General features: G+C 48.2%; 2 protein-coding genes across 2 annotated transcripts; one reads left to right on the forward strand and one right to left on the reverse strand.

Annotated features, from left to right (window-relative positions):
• Nucleotides 1–8,276: 8,276 nt before the first annotated feature.
• PFICI_02865 (uncharacterized protein) lies at nt 8,277–8,817 on the reverse strand (the record flags this gene model as incomplete). The annotated part of the gene is made up of 2 exons (XM_007831446.1): nt 8,277–8,603; nt 8,662–8,817. 2 exons carry the CDS (start codon nt 8,815–8,817, stop codon nt 8,277–8,279), a joined length of 483 nt encoding a protein of 160 aa, XP_007829637.1.
• Nucleotides 8,818–9,508: 691 nt separating this feature from the next.
• PFICI_02866 (uncharacterized protein) lies at nt 9,509–10,228 on the forward strand (the record flags this gene model as incomplete). Its single annotated transcript, XM_007831447.1, has 2 exons — nt 9,509–9,518; nt 9,687–10,228. 2 exons carry the CDS (start codon nt 9,509–9,511, stop codon nt 10,226–10,228), a joined length of 552 nt encoding a protein of 183 aa, XP_007829638.1.
• Between the last annotated feature and the right edge of the window lie 246 nt (nt 10,229–10,474).

A 10,474-nucleotide genomic window follows, 5' to 3' on the forward strand; every position in this document is an offset into this window, starting at 1 on the left:
TAGCTAAATCAAGACTCGGCAATTGTTACTCGAAAAGAATTATGGCTCGCCGAGGCAGTGGATTTGTTTTTAATTTTCGTAGGTAGGCAACAGCCGACATTCTGGCGAGTGGGCTTGCTCTCTGGAATATAGAGAAGTTGTCTGGGTAAGTGATGTATAATTCAGACATGTTCCTTGGATCACTGACACCAACCATTACCCAGCTAGGCAATCAGTTATTCAGCATGTGCGACTCTGTTGAAGCGCCTTACCTGACGGTTGCTTACGCGCAAGCTGCAACCGCAGCAGGGGATGCAAAGGCCTTTGCAAGCTAGCAAGCCAAGGCTCATGGACAGGAGGTTGCATATTCTCTCGCTTATGGCGTGCTGTATGCGTGTGGGGGAAGAAAGTTTGAGACAAACCCTCAGGAAAGACGCTACAGTCGTTCCCCTGGAAGGACTGTATACAACCTGCGGATGACGAAGACTACTGACAACTCATTTCAGGACGAAGGCAGGAAGCTAGAACCCAAGCCACCCGGGAGGTCAGGCGAATTCACCCTCGGCCTCCACTCGGAGAAAATCTTCCTACGCCATTAGACTTGGATGTATAATCTGACCATCAACAATCCCGCAACGGCGTGTGACAGGGTGGCTTGCCTCAAGTCGCCCTGCAAGGCGGGCTCGACGATCATTTGTCTAGCTAAGTAGGTATATTCAAAGCCTCATTGGGCACAACTTAGTCCCGGATACTGCAACTTTCTTCTGTTGAGTAACGACAAGATAGAAAAAAAAGAACCACAGGCCAACATATCCATTCAAACCATGGAGAGCGAGGATGCGCATCATCACGATCTTGCCCGGCGCCGCTTACATGCAGTCGGAGCAGCCGATGCAAGGCAGTATTGCTGCGACAGCGGCTCGCTGTGGTACCGCATAGATGGGTTCGATGACCCAATCTGCTTTTGCTGCAAGTGAACACAGCATATCATATGCATGTCCTCGCATACAGACAGATGTGTGGAATTGAAGCCCCTTGAATACATCCAAACGCCAACTACAACCATCAACTAGTATTCGGACAAGGCATCGGTGAGAGCGTCGCGTACGCAATACAACCAGACAATGGAGGATGAAGGGTTCATGTCTGTGGCATGATCGTCGCTGTCAAGTGGCCGAAGAAGCAAAATGCCAGAGAAAAAAAAGCAAGTTCCCAGCCCACAGATGACACCCCGGTCAAGGAGCTGAACGCTCTGTCTAAAGGGAATGCTACAACCGCGCCTCCACTCAGAATTTGCTGCAACAGGCCTAATGAGTTCATTGCGAGCAGGAGCGGGCTCCAGTATCGTGACTATTCAAGACATCATGCACCGTCTGCCAGGTTCGTGGGTTCAGAAAGATCCACCAGCGCGCGTAACCGTATCTCGTCACACCTGTATCGGGACTAGGGAAAGGGAACAATGCAAAGAAGGAGCATCGCAAATTGGCGGCATATGTCGGCTAAACGTGGAACTATTGTCGCAATCTTTCCAGATGAGCTCTCGACATTTTGTACCCCGGTACTGAATCCGACGATGTGTCCGACTATACAGATTATTGTTGTGCTACCGGCCCCACCCGCGTCGTATCTGTTGGCCAACGTCGGCTCCCCTGGACATGTTCTTATCACGCTTTCCACTCAAACCTCAAAATGCAGGTTCTCTTGACCGCAACCCCCCTCAGGCTTAAATCAGCTACGTTTGGTACTTTGGTAATATACAGGCGGTGATCACGGGGAACACTGACGGTAGCAACGGGCCGCGTGTTGCAGGTTTCTCCATTTATTGATATGCAAGCCACCCGACCGGATCAGCGGTATGCTTATCGCTCTTTCTAATGAGGGGGCATTTCCCCCAAAATAAAAGTTGAGCTGCATATGTATCTGGATACGTGGTAACGAATCAAGGAAGTTGGCCGAGGCAGTTTCACTGCATTTTGATGACCAGCGACGTGTATGCAGCACCGGCAGTGGCATCGTGACTTACTACATACTATCCTGCACTGCAATTTGGCTCCACGAAACGACGACTTGGATCAAGGGCGGCCCCGGCGGCTCAAAGGGTCGGCTTATAGATTCGGCATCTCGATTTGAATCGTTACATGCGCCATACAATGCAACAAACTCACTGTCAGAAGAAAAATACAAATGATTGATTAATCATAATGTCTAGATTGACTTCTTGGCGCTGTCTTGGAGTCAAGTACCGGAGCCGCAAGACAGCTTTCAAAAGTCAGTCATGTATAGCCTCGCGTAGACGCAGACTCGAGCAATGTCACAAAAGTACCTGCCTATTTCGTACTGCACGCTGAGATCAGCCCATACTGTGTAATCACCGCCAGGTATGATGTCCCCATAGCCTCTCTGGCGGTCAGTGGCATCACTACGTATACTTGGGTAACTGGCTGCGAGCCATGAATTAAACATAGTCACTTTGTTCATTTCACAGCCTGGTGGCTGTGTGGAAGCTTCTGTAATTTGATCCTTGTTGCAAATGGATTCTTTTCGAGACGAGGCGTTCCCCGTTAACCTTAATGACCCCTTACATGGCTTGCTGACGAGTCTGGGACGGCCCATGGCCGGCACGAAGCCGCTGAAGAGGGAAGCTTCTACCGGGCCTATCATGTACTGTTAGATTTCAATTTGACTCGAGAGTGGCTTGGAAACACATGGCTTTGGTTTCACAGCCTTTTCTTCATAGCTCGCCGCTTGACCGCCTGAACAAGGCAGCCTCTGGGCATGAGGCAACGCTTGACCCGACAGTCTGGGTACAATGCAGCCAACAGACGATCTTGGGCATCAATGACTGGAACTAATGCACGATAGTTCTTTACGTCGTGGCTTGGTTGGTGTCTTGCGATTGATGTATCCTGTCGGGACATCTGGAACAAAGGGTTGAAATGTCGCCAGCATGTACCAATGTAAGCAGCATATACGTTCAAGGAATGCCTGATAAAAGGCGTTGGATATTATTCTGGTGTAAACAAAGCTTCTATACCAAGCGCTCGTTGTTCCAGTAAAGTGCCTGACTCCAGAATGCCTTGGCTAGCTGATCAAGTGTACCATTGCACATGAGGCTACCGTGGCTTCAGGAAAACGAGTTCCCGACAAGCCGCGGGTATCCTGGACACGAGACGCTTCCAGCCTGAAGCTCAGCCACGTCAACGTCGCGTAGGCAGTTGAAATAGACTTTATTACCCCTGGCAAGACTCTAGTGTCATGATTATACGCTTGTAATGTGTATCGTTGCACGCCAACCATTGACTAAATAATATGCAAAACAGCCACTGCCACCTCGTCCAATTGGTTGTTTCTTTCGCTCGACAAATTCTTCAAGGTCGGATTCTACCATTTCGTGACTTTGCTGTTTGGTAGTACTGCTTGTCGCCAAATTGATGGCTGCGCGTATGAAAAGTACCCTAAACTCAAACGCGAACGGCACTTTGTGTTGCTTGCTGCTAGGCCAATTTGTGGCTTGCGGTACATGATCAACTCTAGTTTCTGCTTGACAGGTGAGTTGATGCGCGCCCTGAGAGAAAGACCAGTGGCTCTTTACGTCTTGGGGAATGGCTGCATCGTCTTTGCAACATGCCCCAGGGTGGATATGTTTGACGTTTTCAGTTTGTGAAATGTCGGGCGCTGGTCCGATTTCATTTGTAGTCTTCCCAAACAAGTAAATATAGTTGTCATTAAACCTGCGTATGCCTAGAATTCAAGGTAATACCCTCTGATGGCCGATCATGGATTCAGGTCAGTCGGTTCAGCATAGCATCAAAGATACCGCGAGCCGTAATGATAGGAGGTATTGATAGTCGCCCACGAGTTGCATTCACAAAGTTCCATAACAAATATGGCATTACGACAGTATCAAGCAGCCTATACCTGTCAGACTCGTTGTGCCGCCAAGTGTCTTTGTCTACCTTTGTTTCATCGGTAAATAGTCATGACCATCATCGGCTGATTCCTGGTTTCACCCGCTTCTACTTGTGCTACCATCGGGCAGCCCGACGCGAAGAGCCTCAACGGACCAGATTAAGAATATCTGGAGGGTATCACTGCATGTATATGTTTGTCAAATGAACGCGTTACAGTAGACACAAAAGGTGTTACCATCACGGATGAAGCTGCAATGCAAGATAATAATCCCTGGCGATTGACACATCGTACCATCAACATAGCAAACTACCCATGCTGGAGACAATATCCATTTCAATAACTCCGCTCTCGCACTCATTTCGCCAGACCAGACAAGCCTCAATGAAGGGCTATCTACAATGTGCCACCCCTGCGCTTGATGAATCGGTGATGGTCATTGAAGCTCAGTCTTGATATATGCGAAGTGACCATTGCAAATTCAGCTTGATACCATATTACATCCAACTGTGGCCCCACCAGACCCTAGCATGCAGTCAAATAGATGCCAGGAAGGCAAAGATGTCTATGTTACATCACAAGCACTGACTAAATAACTTCATGACAATGAACTTGAAGATTTTGCGATTGGATACAGCGCTGACACTTGCATCATCCAACCATAGCAAAGCTATCCAGATGACCTGTGCACAAACGGCAATCGTACGTGGTACTTTCAGTTGTTTCACGAGATTCGAAGAAAACCCGCACGGCCCTTACGATTCACCTAGGTCAGGCACGAGTACGGCCTCGATGGAAATAGCATCGTTCGGAAGACTGAAAGCGTCTCTGGTCCAGCAGAAGCAACCCAGGGCGGCGATGCTTCATGTCTGATTAACTCTTCTCGCGCGCAATGAACAACGAAAAGTCGTGAGGAGGTTGATGCGTGCAAAGAAGGGACCACCTACAATTTTGCTCCTATGACAATAGGCTTACATACCGACCTCTCCACTGTGTGATGCAGACTTGGATCGGCAGCGACTGAAGAGAAAGGTTCATTGTACAAGAAATTATCGCAGGATAATCGAAAAAGCTCGGAGCGTCGCTCGAAATATCGCAGACTTCTGCTTTTCCTTTCCAGGCCAGCTTAGGTGACATCGCCGTGGCAGCTTCAAATAGGCGTACGATGTCTTGCGCTAAGGATGTCGCGTTCTTATTCGATCGAGCGTTTAGAGGTAAGGGAGTTGGAGTTTCTTGTAATGGAGAACGACGTGAGTTGAACTTGACTGTGGCTAGCTAGAGCGGATACGTTTGGGTCGATACCAAGATCCGCGCGAGCTATCATCAGACTGGCACTACCAAGTGCCGATAGCCTTTGTTATCATCGAAGAATTGGATATTTAATAGTATGGAGGGTCTCGGATCGCAAGATTGTTAATCGTTCTGTCGAGGCAGTGAAGTGGTTGTCTTTCCAGCCTTGTTGATGGAGTTGTTGGGTCGGGATGGACGCTGGCGCTTGGTGGTCGACTTCCAGTCCCATGAGGTCGAAAGAGGAAATGAATAAGTAGTTTCTTGAGTTCAGCATGATATGACAACTGAAGATACTTCCTAAGTTACGTCCGGATGGAATGAGATGATGGTTGTTGCCTCGGTAGCGACGTACGCGCACCACAGCAGAGGCTCTACCTATAAACAATGGACAATCTCTTCAGTTTGTCAGGCGGAAGTTTGAACTCGGATCTGTCCCCTTGTCACTAAGCGCCAGCCTTCTACTGCAGACATGTTCCACGAAGATCAAGGGTAACGGTTGCCTTAATCCTGTTGGTACCATCCTTGGCCACTCCCGCGGCCAGCAGGCGCCTAGGATCATTGAGCCGTCTACTGGATAGACACACGCCGTGTTTCTAGATTTTGGCGTAGCTCTTACAAGTTTAGCTTGACTGTATTTCCTAGAGCGTCGGGAAAGTATTGAATATCTGTCCTTGAGCCGTTTACTCCGTATGATCCTATATCAATCTCGACATCCCTCCCCTCACTCTCAACTTTGTGCAACCTTTGATCCCCCTTTTTTCAGTCACGGATCTAATTTCGTCATGACTTTTCGGTGAAGTGAGGGTCACAGGACGGGAAAGACCCTCTCCGACAGCCACGTTCTCATTGTGGCAGCCTCATGGGGATATTGCGACCGCCTCTGTGCCCACTCAAGGCTTGACGATTTAGCGAAGGTGCCAGTTTATCTGCAACATAACGAAGATTGGAGAGCCTTATGATTCTACGTATTCACTGACACAACCTCGCGGTAATGAGGATGCAACCTCCAAGATATTGCTTTCCGACACATGTGGCTTCAGCCAATACCACAAAAGAGATATGGATATCCAATAATAAGAAGCTGGCTCAGAGGATCGACTGAACATGGGGGACGGCTCGTCCTGTTCCGTCATTTGACGCAAGCCGCAAAAATTCCATGCAGATATGACATGGGGGTTTCAGCTGAGTTGACTCTGGATTGGTTTTCAACAAACATGTCGCTATCTAAGTTTGGCGAAATTCATAGAGAAATCCCGAATCCATTAACCGGTGAGCACCAACCCCAGCACAACTTGACGAATTTGATCCATATACGTTACATCACATGAAATACTTGAAGAGATACAGCAATATACAAATGCGCATAGCAATTTGATTACCGCGCTTAACACCAATAATGATGTCGGATTAGAGAGTTTGGGGAATTCAAGCCGTGAAGAGTATCTCCGACTCCACACCTGCTGGTCATGATTCATGGGCCGTAGCACGCCAGTGAGGCTGCATGACATTTGGTGGACAGACAAGTGTGGCATGCGGCTTTTAATGGTCATGAGATCCACGGGCCGTCTCTCTCCCTGGCAAAGTAATACTCTTAATTTATCAAGGGGGGAGTATAGCTGATTGGCGGTCTGGCCATTATAGACTCTGTAACACGGGATTGGTTCAGAGCCCAGGCTGGAATGCAGTTGCAAGCCCACTCGAGCCCACTGATGATGCGACCCACTGATGCGCGCACAGCAACCTGGTCTCAGTCGCTAAAGCGCTGCCAAGCATAACCCAATGCAACGGGCCGCAGCATATCACAGGCAAGGGAAGTGGTTTTCCAATAGCCTTGAGATATGACCCTTACCCGTCACTGAGGAATTATCCACACATGCAGCATACTTTGAGATCTAGCATCGATTAGACACCCGTTCCGACACTAACATACATGTTGTCCCGTGCTACGCGCCGGAATCTGCTCGGAAGGAACTGATATGGTCCAGCCCACTTTGTAGTTGAATGTTGACCCGGCTAGATCTTGCCAAAGCTCCATCAGATGATAACAACACTTCAAATAGTCGACTGGTCTGTTAATGAAAGAGTATCAATATGTGATGCTGAAAATACACCAGTTGTTTCTTATTTTACCGCTGTTTGATGATGACGACCCAAGTCCATGGTATCAAACCACGATCAAGTTTTAGCTTGTCCCGGCACTGCGGGAGCCCGGTAAAAGCTCCGGCGGGAGGTGGGGGGTTTGTGGCCGCAGTTCTATTGACGATGCCTGTGGATATTTGTTGGCACGCAGGCACTATAGCATTCAAGCGTTACGCCTTTTCCAAACGCCCTTCCGGAAATATGAAGAATAACACTCGATAATATATAACGGCAGAAGAATAATTAAGATATCGTGATATTTGAAAAGAAGGTCCGCTTAAGGATTAAAAATGTGGCTAGATCCTAGCACTAATACCGAACTCCATTTTAATAGCATTTTTATCGATACCCTAGAGAAATTTAACGTTTGCTAAGCATTTAAATTAAGATATCATCTTAGAAAAGGAGAGAGAGAAAAGGAAGAGAGAGAGAGAGAGAAGAAAAAAAAGAGAGAGAGAGAAAGAAAAGAGAGAGAGAGAAAAAAGAAATTAATTTACAAAATAAGCCAGGTTATTATTTTTATTAATCTCATACTGCCCCGCAGCGACATATTATTACTGTTATTTGCCTTAAAAAGTTCGGCGTCACCAACCCGCGAATATCACTCTCCCGTTTCTATAACAAACGCGTCGATCTGGCAGCTCAATCCTTCCATTTTCACCTTTCCATCTTCACCTTTCCGTCCCGCGAATCCATCACAAACCAGCCTCAATAAAAAAAAGACAAGTATCGACCACCATCATTGATATTCTGGTCCAATTTCTTCTGACAACTTGCGCCATAATGGACGTGGATTGGTACGCACAGGATCTTGCCGTGTCTGATGCGTTCAGCGAATGCTCACAAGGTACTGCTCATGCTAATAATTCTTATTGCTGAGACCAATAGCAAGAATTTCTCGAGAAAGGAAGGAATGACCAAGGATAGATCGTATTTTCATGCCAATAACTGCTTAGGTATCAAAGCTCTGCATTCCATTCATCACAAGCCCTGGCCCAGGCGGTGTCAGCCTTGCGATAGGCTTTGGCGACCGTGTTGGGATCGGGCTTGTTGTTGAATGTCTCGAAGTCGATGTAGTTGTAGGGTGCCCACTTCCCTTTCACATCGAGCCAATCTAGAATAATAGCATCTCCAGGCTTGTCCAGACGTGCTCGGACATAGGCCTTCTCTCCAGCCTTTCGACAAGCCGGGGGGTCATATTTCTTCGCAAGGCCTAGGTAGGCCAAAACCTCGCTAATAATGTCCGTGTCGAACATTCCTCGGTTAATGCCAGGATCCGGCAAATCCTAGCAAATTCTGGTAAGCAAGAGAGCATAATGGGCTTTGGGAGGAGTGCAGGTTTACCTTCTTGAAAACACCGACATGGAGGTAAAGCTCAGAGAGCTTGGGCGACTTTGTCTTTGGGCCCACGATTCTGTCGCTTCCATCCCAACTGTCGAAGACTCGGTCATCGACAGCCCTTTCAAGCTGTCTGGGAGTCAGATCCTTGGGGTTCTCCATGTGATGGCGTCCCCAGATGCGAAAGAGTTGCCCACTCTTGGCCGTAGGTGCGAGGTGGTTGCCGCAAGTCGGCTCGTGTCTTAGTAAATACCCTTGCGCTTGCAGAGGATGTCATCGATCCATTTCATGGAGCGTTCCTACTTATATCAGCATATACATACATCGATATATGGAAATACGTGCTTACAAGATTGTTCGTCGCATTTGCCTCCAGATCACGGTAAGTGATCAGCATCGACGTGTTCTGGCTGATGTGCTCATGAGAGTAGGTTGGGTCGCCTCGGAGTGACAGGATCTCCGTGATCCAGGTCGCGTAAACATCCTATACACATGAATATAGGGTATCAAGCGTGTCAGCTGTGCTTACTCACCGAGTCCTTCAAGGGAGCCAAGTCGAAGTCGAACTAGGACATCTTTCGAGGCTGACCAGTCAGACCGTACGGCCAAAACCTCTGGCGGCTAGTGGGGGGTTCTGCGGCCGCAGTTCTGCCATTCACCGACAATGTCTGTGTACTTGATGGCTTCGTCTATCAAATAAATAAATGGAACGAATAATAAAAGAGATAAGCGATGCTTTTAATTCTTTGTAGAGCAATATGTGTCCGTCGATATTCGGTGCATACCAGAGAAGCACCCTACTGAAGTAGCCAAGGTAGCTTTTAGGCGTTGCAACTGGTACAGACGCTCTGTTATGGTGCGCTGTACGCCCTTCTGAGGGACTATGCCGTTTGCTTGTATAGGGGTTGTGTGTTACGTCAGGTCAGTAATCTAATAGTGGGGTAGGGGACAGACCGGCCAGGGACTACTGCGCCGCCACACGCCCTCCAGTATACTATAGAACAACACACATCTACACGATCTGCCTCGAGTTCCCACATCTGCCAATGCACCTCCCGCTGGCGCCGCTCAGACACACGAGCAACAATCAGTCCGCAGCTGGCCAGCAGAGTGGCAGAATGAATCTCTCCACGACGAAGAGGGCGTACAAGCCTTTTACTCGTCGTCATATGACAACAACAAGCCAGCTCCGAATGCTGGACGAAACGTCCACCTGTGGCAAGCCTCCGTTCACAGGCGCAAGGATGGAAAGCTTGGGTTTATGAGCTGTCAACACCCCAGCCCCGACCCCATGAACGCCAGCGACCAGGGTAAACTACATGTTGCCATCACCAAGACTACCGAAACGGAGGATAGCACCGAAAATTCCGTTTCGATTGATGTCGTTCCCGTGGAGGATGTGCCCCAAATGGAGGCCAAAGGATGGCTCATCTGGGAGCATCCCCGTAAACCCATCACAGAGGGTGTGGTGGACAAAAATCCGCGTAGTGAACAAGGTCAACTAAAAGATCAATCACAAGCATCCAGAGAAGGATACTTTGAAGCTCTTCAAGTGGCAGATCTCGCTACTTGAAAAGGCCAACCGATCCGCTGCATGGCAGCCTGGACAGGTGATTGGTGAGGCCGCTGTTGCTGGCCTCAATGCTGCATGCAGCACATCATTCAAATCACCGACTGAATTTCCCGACCAGGGCAAAGTTCATATCGTTATCGCTAGAGTGAGAAAAAAAAAAAAAAAGAAGCATAAAAGAAATTCTATAAAATAAAATAAAAATAAAAAAGGAACTCTTTCTTCTTTCTTCTCTCGTTTTTCTTTCTC

This window comes from Pestalotiopsis fici, assembly GCF_000516985.1.
Source record: "Pestalotiopsis fici W106-1 unplaced genomic scaffold PFICI_Scf_2, whole genome shotgun sequence".
Lineage (NCBI taxonomy): Eukaryota > Fungi > Ascomycota > Sordariomycetes > Amphisphaeriales > Sporocadaceae > Pestalotiopsis > Pestalotiopsis fici.